Genomic DNA, 21,033 nt, shown 5'->3' with positions numbered 1-21,033 from the left:
CAGAGTTTGAAAATTCCTTTGTCATTTAAATCCAAATTATTTACCTTCTAAAACAGACTGAGTGGCATCTTTTGAGACTCTCATTTTCTTCAGTTCTAGACGACGGCGTTTCACACTTTTTTGGGCTTGGGCTAATCTCTGCCTCTTCAATTTTCTTGCCAATTTTGTTGAATATTTAACAGTGAATCTTCCAGGGGACATGTGGCATCGTTTGTTAAGCTGAAAGAACATTCAGATTTTATTATGTAAGATGGACAATGCAAGATGTCATAAGTCATCATTGCATTATGGGCATTGTAATAAATGTACATTTTATATCAACAAAAGGGAACAAAAGAAATTCTAAAATGGCAAACATCAAACCTGAAACAAAAAATATCACAATCCAAACTAGAATAAAATAAAACCAACCAACCAAATAACCAACTCAACTGTTCACAAACAATGCAATCTACCTCTGTGATATAGCCGTAGCCCTCATTCTTTTGACAAACAGTAGCCGAGACTCTTGTTTTCAAACTCTCAGAGCTTCCATAATACCTGCCATCATTTCAATGGATTCGTTTACTGAATTATGTACTGTGTCTCTTCTATTGATAGTCATAGTATTCCTTTCAAGATAAAAAGGTACTTACAGCCGTTTTGGTGCTTTTCTAGAAACCATTTGATTGAAGCTCTCGTGGTTCTAAGTCGATCCCAAAGCACTTAATTCATCTGCTTTTTGAACATATTTGTTGAATAAGGACTCTAATACTAAACGAAGAGGTTGGCTGGAGAGTGGCTTGCCGTAAGGAAGGTTCTTTGATTTGTAGTCCTTCTGATCACTATTACACAATGAGCCACAACTGTTATGTTCACCTGACAAAACAAATACAGATTATTGTATTTCTTATACTGCCAGAGTTGAGTACCCTCACCACCCCCACCACCCAAAAAGAGCCCCAATGGGCCGCATTGCTCACCTGAGTTGCCTTGACCCATATTAAAAGATTTTCTCATACATATTTCACGTAAACCTTTAATCCCTATTGTGGCCCCAACCTACCTCCGAGGAGCATGATTTTAGGAAACTTGAATTTGCACTATGTCAGGAAACTTTTAGGTAAATTTATATTTTCCTGGCCAAGTGGTTCTTGAAAAAAATATTTTTAAAATAATGTCTTTATACATTTGTATGTAAAACTTTGATCCCCTATTGTGATCCCATCCTACCCCTGATTTTAACATACTTGAATCTGTGCTATGTCAGGAATCTTTCATGTAAATTTGTACTTTCCTGGCCCAGTGGTTCTTCCGAGGGTCATGGTTTTAACAAACTTCAAACTGCACTTTGTCAGGAAGCTTCCGTGTAAATTTTAGCTCTTCTGGCAAAATGGTTCTTAAAAAGAAGATTTTTAAATGACCCCAGCCTATTTTTGCATTTTAGTGATTATCTCTCCTTTGAAGGGATATGGCCCATCATTTGAACAAACTTGAAAGCCCTTCACCCAAGTTTGGTTGAAATTGGCCCAGTGGTTCTGGAGAAGAAGTCAAAATTGTAAAAAGTTTACAGAAGGACAGACAGGCGGACAAACGACGGACAATAGGTGATCAGAAAAGCTCACTGCTTGGCAACATCCACAATCATAGAGTTCAGTCTATATTCAGGTGTTGAAAAATCCAAGTATAGACTAGCCATAGCTTCTTCAAATAACGTGTGTAAAACTCTCAATGGAATAGAGTAAAGTTTTGTACGAATATGATGTGGACCTAATTGTCTGTTGACGTAAGGCAAAAGTGAATCAAACGTGACATCATTTATACTTGGTCTTTTATATGAACGATGTCCATGACTGCGTTTCCATCTTTGGGTATCGGGAAAGAGTCCCATCACATTCACGTTATTTCCTTGTGGACTAGTCAAATTTCCCACATCATATACATTATCATTGCATCCATATGGAAATGCAGTGCCTAGGGTCCTGATCCAGTGATCTTCTCGTTGTCTACGAAAAGGGGTGCTTAATGTTGGATTGTTTGTGTGATGGTAATTTTTTTTCTAAAATCCTTACTCTCATGGACAAGATGGAGTGGTCCGGTGCATTAAAATGCTTGTAAAGAAGTTGGTTACCACCATTATTAATTTGAAATCTGTGCCCCGATATTCTTTTATTAAGTGAACCCTTGGTTTCTCCTACATAAATTAAGCCACAGAGGTTACACTCAATGGCGTAGACAACGTTAGAAGATTTACAAGTCAGATTATCAAACGTTTTGGTACAGAAACTACGTCCTGTTAGATTACTACTAAATGAATTTCTTGTGATCAGTATATCACAAGTTTTGCAATTTTTAGCAGAACATTTTGAGGTTGAACACATGGGGTCTGAAAAGGAATTATTAAAAATATATCTTAAAGGAACATAACAGTCTTTAATTTGGGTATAAGAATTTTGGTTTCTGTACCAAAGCTGACAATCTGACGATTGTACATAAGACAAATCTTTGATATCTCAAAGGATAATCTGAGGGACACCAACCGATCTGTAGGAGCCTGTGTCCCTTATAGACTCCACAGAGTGACACCTTTTTATACTGGGCGACGTGTCAGCCAGTATTGTTTCGTTATTGTATATATTCATGAAGGAACATATATCGAGCGACAAGTATCCTCGGGGACAGACTGTCCACCAGCAGTGATACAAGCTCGATGGTTAAATGCAAGGTGAAGATAACGAACAGCGATCAATCTCACAACTCCCATAAGCAATACAAAATAGATAGTTGGGCAAACATGGACCCCTGGACACACCAGAGGTGGGATTAAGTGCCTAGGAGGAGTAAGCATCCCCTGTCGACCGGTTATTAATATATATATATATATATATATATATATATATATATATATATATATATATATATATATATAACTTGTCCTAAGGCCAAATAAAATAATATGCGATGGTTCCGGTTATACTCCTTTGAAAAATAGGGTAGTTAGGTAGGGATTTTATTTAATTTTTTTTAATTTTTTTTAATGATAGATTTTAGATGGAAACAATTTTCTTCTACTTTTACTTCTTTGCATGTGCCATTTATATATATGGTGTGATATATATCTATCAAAATTGGTAGGGATCACCATAGTTTTGACAATTCTTATCTATATATATATTTCAAATTGAAAAATAAATACAAGGGGGGAAATCGGTGCATTTGCCAAAATCATGTTTTTGAACATGTGAAAGTAGGAAATGATATTTCAATCAGAGTACTGTTTTAATCCCTTCCAAGTTTTTAAATCTATCCAACTTTTTCAAAAATAAGGTGATCGGTCAGTTTATTCAAATAACGTGAAATTTGCACTATTGTTTAAGTAGCACTCTTTAGTTCTAAGTCACTTTCAGTCTAATGTTAGATGGCTTGTAGTAAGTGTTTACAGCATACCATTTTAGCGGTATCTATATATTGGCTATAAATGAACACTCAGTCAAGCTTCACCTGAAGGAAAATGGGTTAAAAACGTTAATGTATAGTGGTATATATTTTGCACCCCTTCTCATAAAAGAAAATCTTGAAAAAGGTGTGCATTATATTCGGCAAAATACGGTAACTGATTTTGGAAACAATCAAAAAAAGGTTTAGGATTGGGGCTAAAAAACTAGGGACGTTCGGGTAACCGGAACCACACATATTTTTTTATTTCGCCTAATTGGACACAAATAATTATACAGTGTTAATACATTGCACTTACAATCTAATTTCCTCATCAAGATGTTTACAATAGCTCTGGTCAACCATATCATTGAGATGAGGTGCGATTTTACGCTCCCTGGACTTCAAACTCTTCTGTGTTATTGTTGGTATATTCAAAGCAACTAACAGACCATTAACATGTGTCTCACCAAATCCTCCATTTATCATACCTATAAAATTTAGTATATCTTGGTTTACCTGTGGGTCTTAAAAGAAAATAAATCTGGTTTAGATATATGATAAAAAAAAATAAAAGCCATTTTATACCAGCAGCCAATTTGGTGTTGACATCCCAAGCGTTCGCACATGTACTTGTATTGTGCCTACTCCCAGTCGGTACATCATTCACCAGGCCACATTCTGAATAGCAACATTTCACTAACAGGATATGTGCTAGTCCAAACTTTTTCTCTCCTACACAGTCCTTTAAATGGAGAGGACTGCCACATAATTGATAAGCTTTAAGGCCATCAGCAAGAACCCCTGCATAGGAAACAAGAGAAATACTTATGTATGCATAAAAGTTATCTTCACAGATGTATCATTTTTTTTTTATTAAAAAGGTGTTTATCAATTAAGGTGGCTCACTACACCCAGAAATAAATTCTCAAATCAGTACGAATTGATTTAATTATAAAAGATATGATGTTATATAATATCTATATATACCAAAAAGACAAAAAAAATATACAAATTTGAATAAAAACATGATTTTCAAAAACAAAAATTCAACATACATGAACAAAAGACTCTGTGGTATCTGAACTCGAGATCTGCGGTTCACCAGTCCAATGTTTTAACCACTGAGCTACAATGATAGACAAATGAATCGATCGATACAAATAATTTCAAAAAAAAATTAAATCGCCATCTTGTGACGTGGCGTCATACAGAGTATAAGCTAAGCTTTAGTGTATTGAGCTGCCTTAAAACGATTTTTCATATTTCGTAACAATAGGTAGGTCTTACCTATGTGAATAATTATGAAACCTTTTTCCAACATGTGCAAATTTTGTCTATAATATATAATGTTTGTGACATTTCACGTACAATTCCCTTCTTGGGGTATATTACCATGTATGTTTAAGAGTTAGCATATATTTTAATAGTACCTGGTTGTTGCAAGTAAAAATGTAATATCAGTTCTTATGTAGTTAATACAGTAAGTCATATTTGAATTTTTAGGGCAGGTACTATTAGGTGAGCTTTAGAAATTATCCTTTAGCTTTGTATTCTGTTGGTATAAATTATCGATATATAAGACTGATGTTATCATTTTGGAAAAGCATTATCACTCCATGGTACAGTTCCTCTTCAGTGACAGGCTGCTAACTTCCTTGGGAAACATATGACAATCCTCCCCCTAGTCATGCCAGCATAATGGCTGGTGGCAACACAGATGGAAAAGAAACAAATCTTCTGTCAAAAACAGTTTCATAAAATTTGCAGTTCTCTGAATAATTGGGTCCCATATCTGAAAGGAAATTGCAAATAATCAGTATTGGCCATCATACCTTATTTGTCAGCATTTAAAACACTTGTCATACCTTATAATTAGAAACAGAATAATGGTATTTAGGACTTATTCTAACCCGTATCCCCGTATTGATTGCAGAGAATAAGAAGACTTGTATGATATTTTGAGCTAGTTATCCTTCTTGAGCTCAAGAGATACCTAACTCAAACCATCATACACGTACAAGTGTTCTTATACTCTGTAAGCAGTGCAGCCGTCTCTTTTCATATCACCTCTCTCATAGCAAGATATTTTTCAAAACTCTGCCAAAGTTCGTGTACACGCAGTGCGGAGACGCAGAGAACTATGGGTAGTATGAATGCCAATGTTCTAATTAAAATCAGACTTCTTAGATCCGCCCCGTATATTCTTACGCAGATTACACGGCGCGGATCAAAGAAGTCAGATTTTAATACGCAATATCCGAGATATCAGCTCTTCGTTGATAAAGGTACGTTCAGTATCCTATTGACGGCTTGGCACACTGATTTTAACTACGGATAACTCCGTATATCTGATCAAGAAATCGGACTCAGGGCGGATCTGACCGGTCGACAGGGACTGCTTACTCCTCCTAGGCACCTGATTCCACCTCTGGTATATCCAAGAGTCCTTGTTTGCCCAACTCTCTATTTTGTATTGCTTATATAGGACTTATGAGATTGATCACTGTTCATTATCTTCACCTTTCATGAAAGTGTAAATTTTGTTTATATCAGCCGTTGGTATGCAGTAGACTGACCATATTAAGAATAGTTTGTTCGAATTAGGTCATTAGATTAAATATGAAATTATCATCTATTTCCTCTGCTACACGAATAATTTTTGTTTGTTTGATGATTATCCAATCTAATTAAAATTAGATCATATGATCTGCTCATCTACCATCGCTAGTAAATGTGCTAATCGCTCAGTGCAGTGAAATTAAAAGTTTCCTCCGCGTAGATGGCATTAGCTGAAGAAATGTGCTGTATAGTGGACTGTAAGAAGAGAAATTCGCTAATTGCCGCTCATCCAGGAAGTCTAGCAGATTTGTAATAATGAAATTGATGAAAAAGGTTAAGGGACATTTAAATATATGAATAAAGCTGTTCAAAGAATTCAATACTTCAGGTTTCATTGTAAAACTCTTATTTACAAGAATTCTCCACACTTTTGAAATTATTCATAGGTATTTGGAAGCAGTTTTTAGTACTTTTGTATAACTTATTTCATTGTAGTTAATTTATCTAGTATGTACCCCCAAGTCTCCCATTCCCGTTGCTTTGAGATATAATACGAGCAGTTCCGGTATTAAGCACAACTTTAATATTTTTGCCCACGTTCAGAATGTGTACATGCACATGTGTGTGTACATTATACGTACACGTACATGTAAGATATTTCGTGTAATTAAAGGCCTCTATTCATTCAACTAGAGAGATCAATAATTCAGTTGATGCGCGATACAATTCAATTGCAGAGAGCAATAATTCACTTACAGAGCTCAATAATTCAGCAGAATGATTATTGCCATCAACAATTTAATCAATGCTTACAACAATTCAGAATTGAAAATACCATTACATTTAAAGAGATCTTTAATGAAGTTCGATCCTGAGATTTTTAACACAACTGGGCAAGATACTATAACTAAGTATTTACTAGTTCAATACTGATTCCATTGATGCAAACATATTACACATCTATTACTGAATGCTATCCAGCTGAAAATTTTGAAGTAAATTCAAAGAGAGTGTTGCACCGAAGCAAGAATTTTCCCTAATCGGAGCTCCGTGCCAAAACTCGTGACGTAGAACTGACCTTCATCCACATTTATACTCTTATTACGTATTTGTCATTTCAATACCTGTAGGCTTCCCCAGTACTAAGGGCAAACCTAATACATTTTATGTGCCAATATATTATACATATAGTCAAAACAATTTTTGAAATCGTGAAAATTAAATTGTCTTTTTCTTCTTCTGCGTATCAGATACAATGTTTACAGTTACATGTTACGAGTGTATCAATTATTTAATATTCTATACTACTACAGTCTAAAAGCTCTTATACTCGTATGTATTATTTTCTACAACCAGCAGTTGGCAAGTGTACATAACTCTGACCACAAAACAAAATATGAGAAGTTTAATACGCATAAATAAAATTCAACATAATTCAACGTACATGCATCTGAAAACATTGATTCACCATTATAACAATTTGCTACTGGAATACATATCATCTTACCCACTTCAACTGTTTAACGGTTATTTACCTTGTTTGACCTTAATGTTTTTCCTCCAAAGCTTTGCAAAGTTCACAACGTTTTTCGCAAAAGGCACCATGCCTTTGTCAACGCTTTCACTCAGAAAAACATACAACCATGACTATTAAAACACAGGTATTGCATGCTGTATTCGGCGTGTTTCTTGCGAGCCCTATTCACAAAATAAACAGTGTCCAGGTCGGAAGCTTATTTCAGACTCGGCACATTGTAATAAAGAGAGATTTGACAAGAAACATTTATAAAAACTGAGAAGTGTGTTTCAATTAAAGAAAAAAATCTAAATGGAAAACGTAATATGAAAAAAAAAAAATGTGTTCGTAAGGGATTCGAACCCGGTCGTTTTGAAAAACAAAGCATCGTTACCTATAAAAGTCTAGGGCCTCATATATTAAAATATTTACATTTTCTTCTGTATTCTCCTACATAACACTATTACGAGCAATACGTATTTATCCCTGCATAAATCCACTACGGGGTCAACAGAGTGCTGTGCGTATGAACATTTGTTAAAAGTAGGTAACAGGTACCACTTTTACACACCTAGCAATCGCTCTCACTTACTACAGAAGTCTATCAATAGATGAAATCAACATCACAACATGTATTTATGGTTTTATTTGTATTCCAAGCAGTGGACTTTCATCAATAATTGATAAAAGCATTTCTGTAAACAATGTCTTAACTTAATGTACATGTTTGCCTAAACTTTCGTCTGCTACAACTTCACCCTGGTCATCGGTGAGGCGGAATTGTACCTACTGCTAGACGATGACATTAGGCTTTAGCAAAAAGGTCATTCACAGGATGTATGGCCGATAAGTCGTCAAAGTGCATTAAGACCTACACACCGCACTACCTCCGTGCCACAGCAGTCATAAGGTGATTGATGTCGGTTTTCAAGTTGATGTCGGGACATCGAAGTTAGACGTCGTTAAAAATATATTAAAGGAATTTATCGAGTCAAAAGAAGCGTTCAGTGAGCTCATGTTTGTCAACAATTACAGATCCAAATCCAAACTGTCCCTTACCTTCGTGCAGTTCCACATTCTCTGCAATGTTCAGTTCTTTCCGGAGATTCATCTGAGCTGCGTCCTCTGTCCTGTCTATCAATGATTTACCTACACCTGTCGACTGCCGCCCTGTTCTTCATGTTCATCCACCTAAGTTTTCTGTTAACTCCGTAATATCCACAGAATATCTTTTCAAAGTCCGTCTTCAATGTCTTCACTTTTCAAAAGTGAAAGCGTATCATAACTGTAAGTGTAACCTTGCACACCCTGTTTAAATCATAATTCCCCCAATCCATAAAATTAAACATATGGAAGAGTTTTCCATTATATTCTCCCGAGTTAATAATAATAATAATACCATATTTATATATCACCCTTTTCATATAATATGTACGCTCAAAGGTGCTTTACAATGCATATATATCTTACAACAGAATGTTATACACAAAATACATAGAAAATAAATAAAACATTAAAAAGCAATGATATAAAAGGCATTATCACGTGTAAATAGTCCGTAGCTGTACCTATTCTGATTGTACATATAAAACATGAAAACACAAGATACCATAAATATGTTAGATAAGAATAAACATCAGTTTCAGGGCGTATTAAAATTATAATAATGAAATACACACACGCACACACAGCATATAATGTCTCAGTTATAATACATTAAAACATAGAATTTTTTTTTTTTTTTTTTTTTGATAAAACATCACAAAATGGTACTCGAAAACTAAGACACACAGTCAAAACAGACAAGATAAACTTAATGCACTGAAACAGCAAACACGAATGACTGAATTGATAGAAACTAGTCCTGGAAAACTTGATAGCAAAAAATGTGTTTTCAGTGACTTCATGAACACACACAGTGTGCTACAGTCCCTTACATGTTTTGGAAGGGCATTCCACAGTTTTGGAGCTATTGTTCTGAAACACCGATCCCCGTGCGTAACGGTTCGACTTTTTGGAACAACTACAGTGACCGATTGTTTTATAGACCTAAGATTTCAGGTAGGCCTATATACATGTACCTCTAGTAATCGTTTGATATAAATTGGGCACTCATCATGTAAGGCTTTGTAAGTATAGTTAAGTATCTTATATTGTGTCCTATACTGTACAAGCAACCAGTGTAGTTCTCTTGGTATTGGAGTGATATGGTTGTAACGAGAGGTCCTGGATATGAAACGTGCGGCAGTGTTCTGAATATGTTGGAGCTTGCTCAGTACTGTCTTTGGAACACCAACCAGGAGAGCGTTACAGTAATCAAAACTTGTTGTAACTCGGGAGTTCACAAGAGATATAGTTGCTTTTGTTGTTAAATATTTTCTGATGTGGCCTATTTGCCGCAACTGTGAAAAACAAGATCTACTGACAGAGTTCACTTGTTGCTCCATATCCATCTTAGAGTCAAACATGACACCACGATTTCGAACGCAAGTTCAAGGATTAATTTGTGAGTCACCTACTGTCACTGAAATGTTTCTAATGAGATTTGCATTACGACCAGATGCAAACACAATTACCTCGGTCTTATCCGTGTTGAGTTTCAACATATTACCATGCATCCAAAACACGATGTCGTATCGACAACGCTCAATACGATGTAATGTCTCTGTCTCTGTAGCTATACCCGTAGGCTTAAAAGGCAAATAAAGATGATAGTCATCAGCGTAAAAATGGTGATCAAGTCCATGATATCTACAGATGGAACCAATTGGATTTGTGTACATTGTATAGAATTTGGGACCCAGCACTGATCCTTGCGGCAAATTGAAATTCATTTCCACTGGTCTTGACTTGGCACCATCTATGCAGACCGTTTGGTGACGGTCACTGAGGTAAGATAATATCCAGCCTAGTGATTTGCCTGTTATTCCGAACAGATGTTTAAGTCGGTGCAACAGGGTAGTGTGTTCGATAGTGTCAAATGCAGCGGGAAGACAAGTATAGTGACATCATTTTGGTCTAAGGATTGTAGTATATCAGTCTGTACCTTCAGTAGTGCAGATTCCGTGGAATGGAACTGTCCATATGCTGACTGGTGTTCTTCATGAAGGATATTCAATGTTAAATGGTCTTCAATACGGCAGTTCACTACCTTTTCCAGAACCTTTGAAAAAAAAAGGCAAATTAGACACAGGTCTATAGTTCTTAAGAGTATTTGGTTGAAGATTTGCATTTCCAAAAGAGGTCGCATATGTGTTTTTGAATGCTGCTGGTACACTGGCAGTTTTAAGCGATAAGTTTATAATGTTTGTCAGAATTGGTAGCAGTTCTTGCGAACAAGATTTTAAAAGCCATGTTGGTATTGGGTCCAGCTCACACGATTTATTAGGTGAACGCTTAATTATTTTCTTTACCTCCTCCTCTGTAACAGAAGTGAACTCCTCCAGGAGAGTCATGGTTGTGTCTACATCGAGATTGTTCGTACATATTTCAGGCTGAGACTTTGAATTTATATTATCTCTTATACACTCTATTTTAATTTAAGTCACTGAAGTCTTGGGCAAACTTACATGATTATTTGCCAGATGGTAGTACAATCTCACTGGGACCTTCCTACAAATGCTTTGTCACTTTCAATAGAATCTTTAGGTCTTGCTGACTTGGTGATAGTTTTTCTGTGTAGTAATTTAGTCTAGCCTGTCTGAGCAATTTGTTCACATTACAACACTGATTTCTATAAATGTCATGATCGATTGTGGGTCTTGTCCTGTGCCATTTGCGTTCCAATTTACGCCTCAGATGATTTGCCTCATGGAGTTCTTCAGTGTACCAGGGGCAGGTGGGTCTAATTATAATTGTTTTTGTACGTTGTGGAGCATGCTTTTCAACACGCAATGATAATTCACTGTTGTATGTAGCAACTAGCTCTTCAATGTCCACAGATTTTAGAGAGTCCTTCAGAAGTTTTCACACTTCAATGCCCTTGAAAGACTCCACATTGATGGATCTGAGTTTTCTGTAAGTAACTGTTTTCCTCAAAGGAGCATTCTTGAAGGCACAAGCGTTGAAAATTACTGCGAAATGATCACGAAACACATTACCAGAACCGTCTGATAAACCAGGATCGATCACTTCTACTGTGGAAACAATCTTGTCAGTATCTCTAGTAATGATCACATCCAGTGTATGGCCACGGACATGCGTTGGTTCATTCACATGTTGTGCATGCCGCAAGACTGCAGAATACTCTTGAACCTCATCGTGTCTCTATGTGTTGGAATGTAAAACTTATACGGTACCAATTTTGATGTACCAGATGCGCATTTCGACAAACAATGTCTCTTCAGTGATGCTCAACCGAAATGTTTGAAATCCGAAATAACAATAAACTTGTGAGAGCTATTTTAGGGGGAAACAGAGTGTAAAAAACTGGAATCAAATACGTGTAAGGATAAGAGCTATGTATGAGGGAGATAATCCTTAATTTTGAAATGAATTTCTAAATTTTACCACAGCAATTAAATATACATCCGTATTTTCAAGCTAGTAACGAAGTACTTAGCTACTGGAATGTAGAGACCCTCGGGAACTAACAGTCCACCAGCGGAGGCCTCGACCCAGGGGTCATAATGTGGAATGTCAAGATTCAGGTTCAAATATCCCGTTATTATGATGCTCCTATCTGTTGTAGTGCAATCTGCTAAAACTTCGGCCATTCTTGATCCAGGAATGCACTAGTGGTTAATTCATTTTTTCGTGTAGGTGGTGGTCTATACAAAACAGCTATACGTAATGAGTAACTATTTATAATTACATTGCAATCTAGCAACTCAAAGGTAGAACAATGGTTGTCTCTACTGGTTGCAGTTACGCGTACATCGATGCCTAACTTGCAGATGATTCCAACTCCCCCATCACGGTTACCACCAGACCGAGGGATATGCTTAATCGTGTAGCCAGTTGGAACAAGATCATTCATGCATGCTTTATCTACTAAAGTTCCAAGCCATGTTTCCGTCAGAGCAACAATGTCAAAGTCGTTTGAAACAATGAAGTCACATAATGAAAATGTTTTGTTTTTTGACAGATCGTGGATTGATGCTACATATTTTAATGTTTGATAACTGTCACGCTTTAGTAACTGTCACGGCTTCATAACTGTCACGCCTTACTCTAATCATTACAATTTCAGGGAAGTTTACGAAACTATTGAAAGGCACACACTGGAACTGGAAACATCTAAATACAGTCATCCGACCTCACGGTCCGGTGTCACTTGATGTTGACGTCATATCCAAATTTAGATTGCATGGGAAACTGAAAGGTTGGTTGGTTGTATATTTGTTCAACGTCCCACTGGAGAATTTCTAAATTCATGTCATGTTACCATTGCCTGTGAAGGGCTGCAAAATTGATTTCCATGCTCGGAGCTTACGACGTTTGAAGAGGGAGTCTCACACTTGCTATACTTTGGGGTCTCAGTTTTTGCAGTCTCACCCGAAGGACCGTTAAGTCGCCTCTTACGACAGAGCGCTGAGGACCTATTCTATACGGATCCCCACGGGCGCTGAAAAATATAAATGTTAGATTGATAGCGTTATGAATGTTTTATAGGTGCTTTGTATGTAGGAATGATGTGTATGTACATACGTAATTATGTATGAATCTGTCTGATTAATTTATTTCAGTATACAGAGACTGCTCAGAGATTCTCAAAAACAATCCAAGCAATAAAGGAAAGGATGCGGTCTACACAATTTACCCTGATCTGAAGAACAAGAAGCTGGTCTATTGTGACATGACGACGGACGGAGGCGGATGGACGGTACCTTATATTTGTTCTTTATGAAGAATTTCCTTTACAGTTGTGTCATTATGAATATCCATCTATTTATCTAATTTATTTATCTATCTGTCTGTATATGTTTAATTATCTATTGATTACTAGAATTTATTCCCATAGGTCGTACAGAAAAGGCGAGATGGAACTACCAATTTTTATAACACAAGGAGTCAATACAAGATTGGATTTGGCGACCCCAACAAAAATTACTGGATAGGTATCATAACAAATCTATCTCTTTGCCCCTTGAATCTTAATTTTGATGTATTTCATATACATGTACGTATAGATCATACATGTATAGATACACTGTATAAAGATTTACCTTTATTCCGAGACTTCAACTGATGGAGTTTAAAAACCATATCTTCTTTCCTGAAAGGAAACGACGCCCTATACTTGCTGACAAAGTCAGGTAACCAAATCCTCCGTGTGGACCTTCAGAAATTTAACGGTCAGAAGGCGTACGCTAAATACTCCAGATTCTCTGTGGGTGATGAAAGCAGCCAATACAGACTGAGTGTGTCAGGATACAGCGGCACGGCAGGTTAGGATATAGCTTTCGATGCTTAACACATATCTAGATGTATACCTTAAAATACCAGATGGATCATGTTAACGACTGTAGTTCTGAAAATTGATAACGAAAAATTTCTACGAGTACCAGTTACATAATTCCTTTAATTTCTTATCATGAAATTATTTTCTTAGGTGACAGTCTTTTGTACCACAAGGGAATGAAGTTTTCAACGAAAGATCAAGACAACGACAAAAATCGAGGAAGTTGTGCCAGGTATCACAAAGGAGCGTGGTGGTATAACACTTGTTTTCATTCCAACCTCAATGGACAGTATGCTAAATCCGCCGTGGTCAGTGACAAGTACCTTAGTTGGTATCACTTGGGAAATAAGCTCGAAGCATTGAGAAGAACATCCATGATGATTCGACCTTCGAAATGAATGAAATTATTGCAACATTGTTGATCAGAATTCAAATAAAATGAGATCGACAAAAACTGAGTCATTCACTAATGATGCGATTGATCAATTAAAATTTGTTTGATTAGGATTGCAACAAGTTTTCCATCCCCGAAAAGCCATCGCCTGTGTGGCAATTCTTGTGTTTTTATTTGGCTGAGGGGATGCAGTTTTATGTTACATTTTGAAGACATTGTGTCTCTTTTTAAGGTTGTAGTCACTTCACTTGTTTGATTAATTGTTGTTTCAAACGTCACATCGAAAATACTTTACCTCAACTTTTTAGCTCATCTGAGCTGAAGGTTCAAGTGAGCTTTTCTGATCAAAATTCGCCCGTTGTCTGTCGGCGTATACATTTCATATTTTCATCTTCTCCAGAATTACTAAGCCAATTCCAACCGAACTTGACACAAAGCACCATTGGGTGAGAGGGATTAACGTTTGTTCACATGAAGGGCCATCTCCCTTCAAAGGGGAGATAGTCAAAAAAGGCAATAATCGATAGGGTTGGGTAATTGAAAAATCTTCTATTCAAGAACCACTGGGCCAGAAAAGCTGAAATTTACATGTAAGCCTCCTGACATAGTTTTTGCAAAAATCATGACCCGCGGAGGTATGTTGGGCCACAATAGGGGATTAAAGTTATACATGCGAATAGATAAAAAGAAAATCCTTACAAATCTTCTCAAGAACTAATGGACAAGAATAGTGGAGATTTAACTTCTACATCGTCAACTTCCCATATTTATGTAGCAATATTCCATTATCACCTGCATATGGTGTTTATTTATCTCTCAACTGATTCGATACGCAAGAGCTTGTTCTGCTTATGGTCAGTTTTTAAATCTAGGGAGGCTACTGACAAACAGGTTGTTGGTGCAGGGGTTCCAACAGTCTCGTTTAAATTCAGCATTTCGCAAATTCTATGGTCGTTATAACGATCTAGTTTGCCAATACAACTTATCATTGGGTCAAATGCAGTCTGACGTGTTTCATACCGATTGTTAGGCCGTTCTTGGCACACTGATTTTGACTACGGATAACTCCGTTTACCTGGTCAATATATAGGGCTCACGGCGGGTGTGACCGGTCAACAGGGGATGCTTACTCCTCCTAGGCACCTGATCCAACCTCTGGTGTGTCCATGGGTCCGTGTTTGCTTAACTCTCTATTTTGTATTGCTTATAGGAGTTATGAGATAGATCACTGTTCGTTATCTTCACTTTTCACCTGAAAGCTTCCTGATATAAAGTAGATTAAAATTTGTTCATATCATAGCCCCCAAGGGTAAGTTGGGGTCACATGAGGGGTGAAACTTTTACATGCTGATATGTAAGAACATCTTCCCCAGAACCACTAGACAAATTTCAATCAAAGCTGGAACAAATCATCCTTAGGTAAAGGGGGTTAAAGTTTGTTGAAATGAAGGGGAGATAATCACAAAAATACATAGATAAGGTGGGGTCATTCAAAAATCTTCTCACGAACCACTGGGACAGAAGAGCTGAAATGTCCATGAAAGCTTCCTGACAAAGTGGAGATTAAAGTTTGTAGACATCATGACCCCTGGGGTTGGGTAGGGGCCTCAATAGGGGATCAAAGTTTTACATGCAAATATATAGGAAACCAAACTTGGCACAAAGCATCCTCAAATGAAATTTGTTAATATGAAGGGTCATATCCATCTACAAAGGCATATGATAATTGATGAATTTATAGTCAAGTTTAATGATTAAGTTTGATAATTAATCAATTTGTAATCTTTACCTTTGAAAAGTTTTTTTTTTTTTCTGAACCAAGCTGCTTGCATAATGATAGTTTTACTCTAGCTTGTTTATTGCTAGGAACTACTGCTCAGGTGAGCAATGTGGCCCATGGGTCTCTTGTTGGCAGTTGAACTTTGATTTTCATAGGCCAACATGCACTGCATGCATGGATATAATGCATTGATTTTGTTTGAAATAACGTATTTGCCCAAAAAGTTGATTTTATTTTAACGTTAAACAGTGTATTCCTTCTCGTGATTTCCTATTATCCTGCTATCCTGAGGAGCTCGATCTACCCGTGGACCTGTAAGACACGCCTGTGCGCGTGCGTGCGTACGTGCGTGCGTGCGTGCGTGTGTGTGTGTGTGTGTGTGTGTGTGTGTGTGTGTGTGTGTGTGTGTGTGTGTATGTGTGTGTGTGCAAAAATGACCAAGGTCATGTCAAACTGAGGATGTAAACATAGTTAGTGGTTGGTCCTTTGCCAAACGCACGGCATTTCGAAGTGAGAATCACAGGTATTTCAGATATACCTTAAAAACGGAGGTCCCGTATTGCGGCAGCCGTTGGCATGTTAAAGAACCCTCACTGCTACGGACGTAAGCGCTAAGCATAAGTCAAAATCCTACAACTAGTGGCATCTCAATGTGAGCAAAGCCGTAAAAGCAAACTACCACGACAAACGGCAGACTTTTTTCACTGATTATCATTATTAGTTAACTTGTCCTTGCTTGATTAATCGAGTTTATCATTACTACTTCTTATATTGTGGGACAGTCCATTGGACGAAATAGGACGTGTCCTAATTTGGTCTCTAGAAAATATCGATTAGCAAACCAAAATCAATGTACGTGTAATTTGCAGTGTCAATACATTTGTAGATTTAGTGTAGTTTAAGTGCTTGTGTTTTGTATATCTTAAAGCTGACATGAATTAATAAATATGTACACATTTGTCATCTTATCCGCCATATTTCTCTCATGTAGCCTAACTTACTCTACCCGTATCTACCACAAAGGTGATTGTCACACCCGAGTGATTTTTCTAGGTGGACTCTACCAGTGCACATCTCCGATAGAAATATATAGGGAATGAGAAATATATAAAATCACGTTTTAAAACATCATGTTTTGTTCAAAATTACAAAATATGTATTGAATACTAGTGATCATACATTCTGAAATTTTAGATGATTTAGATAAAAATGCGAAAAAAAGCTTTTCTTGCATACTTACAAGTACGTGAAAGTATTTGCAGCTTCTTATGACATAAATGCGGAGAAAACATTTGCCAGTTACATACTAATAGAATGGAATGAGCAAAGACCATAACATGTATATCACCCACACCAATTCTTGTAAAATACAGTTGCATATGCATAATATGCAATGCACATAGCATACTCGCCAAAAAAATCAAATGCGGACATCTATTGAACAGGTACCGGAGATGTGCACTTACCGAAAATGTTAGATTCGCTTTATCCTGATAAATCCACGAAACACAATGATAAACTCAATTTGCATCTCGACAGAACTTTACAACACGTTTCATTCCATTATACAGACTGCGACACACCTCACCCGTGCTAATCAGAATGTCTTCAATCAGGTGAGATATTTTTCCTGAATTGAATGCTTGACTGGTAAGGGTTTTGCAGTTTATAGAAATCAGGAGTCTGATCATGCGGGTACATATACACTGAGCATCAGGCTGGATATATTGCGTGCACAATTCCAAATTTATCGATAATCACATACAAACTTAGATAAATATATAAGGGAATACTGATCGGAAAAATACATCTGGGTGAAAATACGGGTATAACATTCGCAATCCAAAATAAACAGTTGATTACACAAATAATATATAAAGGAAATTTATAAACGAAAATAGAGTACAATTTTCAAAATTCGTTTTCTCTTTGAGAATCACATAATTAATTACGTCACTTTACATGTACATATTCATTGATAGAACAGGTGAGAGAGAGAGAGAGAGAGAGAGAGAGAGAGAGAGAGAGAGAGAGAGAGAGAGAGAGAGAGAGAGAGAGAGAGAGGGACTTTCATACTTCGATATACAATATCATTTCACAGAAGGAAAGGAAATTGATCACTGATATTTATAAGTGTAAGCTTACAAGCATTAAAAATTTCCAGCTATTTTAAAATTTGTGATTGACATGCATGTAGAAAATGCTGACATTGTATGTTAGAATAACGGAAAAGTAAATGGTCGAAAACGTGGGGGAGAGCAGACCAGGCGGCCGTTTCACTAACCGATCGTAGATCGCAAACGTACGATTACGTTTAAGATCATTTGACTCGCACGTATACGAACGTTTCACGAAACCTATCGTAGTCGTAACACTTACGATTGCGATTTACGTCTGACTTTTTAGAACTCTTTTCTCTATGGAGGTAGATTTAAAATTAATCCTAACATGGAAAGAAATAACCATTCATTATTCCCTCATGGTTTTAAACCTATCCTTATCGTCTGCAGTAACCCATGGATGTTGTCAACAACAATAATGGAAATTTTGAGCCCTATCTCTAATTACATAAAGAAAACTCCTAGAATGTTTAAACAATTGATAGGATAATTTTTATTGACTTTCATGTAACTTGAAATTGGGAAAAAATGATATAAGAAATAACATAAAAGAACTACATTTTAGAATTTTAAATGCCATGCATCGATCTGCTCAAGTGAGTCAAGTTTCCATCAATAAGTAAACTATATTCAAAGGATTAAAAAAAATAGATAAATAAGAAAATGAAATTATATTAATAAAAAAATATGATAATAAAATGAAAATAAAATTGCACACAAGTTTAGGAAATTTTCAAACTATGGATATAATATATACATTTATTCGTTTTCTAATCATTGTTGTAAAATACGCTATAACACTAATGGCATATCTATTCACTTATTTGTATAAATTTCAAAGATATCATGGACTCAATTTGTCCCTTAAATGACTTGAAATTTATTTTCCCCATGCGTTTGTATAATTTTTATATATTTTTCCGTTTAGGCATGTAAGCATCTACTTCCGGCTTTACGTGACGGTGCATAATCTACATGTAGATCATTTATTAAAAATGATAATTGATATTGCACTTTATGACAATGTTTAATTTCTAATGACCTTCATAAAACTACAGCAACGTTCCACTTGCAAAATTGGGATGTTGACGCCATTTACAAAACACGGACAAGTCACGGATGCACAGAAATAGAAAAAATTGTACAAATCACGGATTCATTTTGCATGGATAATAAAATTGTTTTTTAATGAGATTTTGACCCTCTCCCATTACCAAATCATGTAATCATATTTCCTAAAAAATGTAATGTTTATCATTCGAATGTGCATGTACTATGCAGCTAGTCAGTTGTATTGATCCGACGGAAAAATAGCCGAGTACGTTGAATCGCAACGTTTCGGATTAAAATCAACTGTTATCAAAGAAACTTAATTTCTGAACATGTCGATGAAAATTACTTGAATTCTGCCTAATGTTATATATACATGTACACTAACGGTGATGCAGGCACATGTAGCAATATCTCCCCCACCCCCTTCCCCTATTACTGTTCTAACGACTGTTTTCGTTATCATTACATGCAAAATTTGATATATTGACTACCCCCCTCCTCACTTTTATTTCGGGAGACTGGTTACAGGGGTTAAGCCCGTTTTGGGCCCGAACTCTGTGATACAATGAATATAAATTTACTATATTTTATATGGTAACTTTATGGTATGACAGAGTGCGGGCCCAAAACGGGCTTAGCCCCTGTGAGACTGGCATTTTTGTGGTTGTGCATAACAAAGAAGGATAACTCTAATTCGGGCTCGGACTGTACAATATTTTTGTGCAAAAGCAGACTGCAAGTCATTGTGATTGTTTTCTTCCTACAAAGTATAAACAAACTCAGTCAGGTAAATACTACCACAAAATGATCTCAGGCGGGCCAGCATGGCGGCCATATTGTTCATTTACGTGCATGTAGAAGCACTTACGATAGCCTTAGACCACTCGTAGGGTTACGATCAATACTGATCGTAAATCGCAAATCGTAACTTTTAGTGAAACGGTCGTACGTGCTACGTTCACATTTAAGTCTACGTTTACGATCTACGATCGTTTAGTGAAACGGCCGCCAGGCCCTCTGCCCACCCCAACTTCTTGTATACGTGTCTGATATAACATTTACACAAGTTCAATTCGTGTTGAAAGAAAGGTGCATATATACATTTCATTACATCCAAAAGGAGTTCGAATGTATGTATTTCCCTATCAATTATTTTATCTGCGAGATTCGTCCCCGACAATTTTGAAACATGACTTTGGTCAAAGGAGAAATTAATTCATTTTTAGTTACATCTAGATTGAATGCAGATGTGGTTTTCTTTCTCTCAATTTCATCAGACTCATTAGAAGGGAAAACAATCTGAACTATGCAGCTTTGTTTTTATTAATACCTAAATTAATAAATGAATCCAGATATAGATTATATAAAGTTCTTTCGTGACCATATATATATTGATACTACTAATAAAAAAATGTCTATATCCTTGCCTTTTGCAAATCCCACTTATGTATCATAGTATATTAACATTGTATCGTATCATGTAAAACCTCAACACGAATTTCACTGATTTATGAATACATGTACTAATACATGTATATTATCGAATACATTGAATTTGATGTATGTAGCGGTATGTCTATTTTCAGTATAAATATACATGTATCGATTGAGCCAGATCTACGAAATGAAAATATTTATGAATAAATTACACTCAAACCTGAAAGTAACTAGTTCTAATTGTAACGGGGACCGTTACATATGTTCCCCAAACCTCCCTCAAATAAAATGTGATATCCTTGTGAATCTATAGCAAAAAATCATTTTATTTTAGCCTTTAATTACATGTAGTAC

At 36.3% G+C, this 21,033-nt stretch overlaps 1 protein-coding gene across 1 annotated transcript; it reads left to right on the top strand.

The window, feature by feature from the left end:
* The first annotated feature begins 11,302 nt into the window (after nucleotides 1-11,302).
* On the top strand, nucleotides 11,303-14,337 carry LOC130053525 (ryncolin-1-like). Its single transcript, XM_056160860.1, has 6 exons — nucleotides 11,303-11,330; nucleotides 12,684-12,815; nucleotides 13,180-13,316; nucleotides 13,455-13,551; nucleotides 13,717-13,881; nucleotides 14,046-14,337. The coding sequence occupies exons 1-6, from the start codon at nucleotides 11,303-11,305 to the stop codon at nucleotides 14,291-14,293; spliced, it is 807 nt and encodes a 268-aa protein (XP_056016835.1). The 3' UTR covers nucleotides 14,294-14,337.
* The last annotated feature ends 6,696 nt before the right edge of the window (nucleotides 14,338-21,033 follow it).

This window comes from Ostrea edulis, chromosome 3 (genome assembly GCF_947568905.1).
Source record: "Ostrea edulis chromosome 3, xbOstEdul1.1, whole genome shotgun sequence".
NCBI lineage: Eukaryota > Metazoa > Mollusca > Bivalvia > Ostreida > Ostreidae > Ostrea > Ostrea edulis.
The sequence above is the reverse complement of the archived record's forward strand: the minus strand, read 5'-3'. Positions and strand labels throughout refer to the sequence as shown.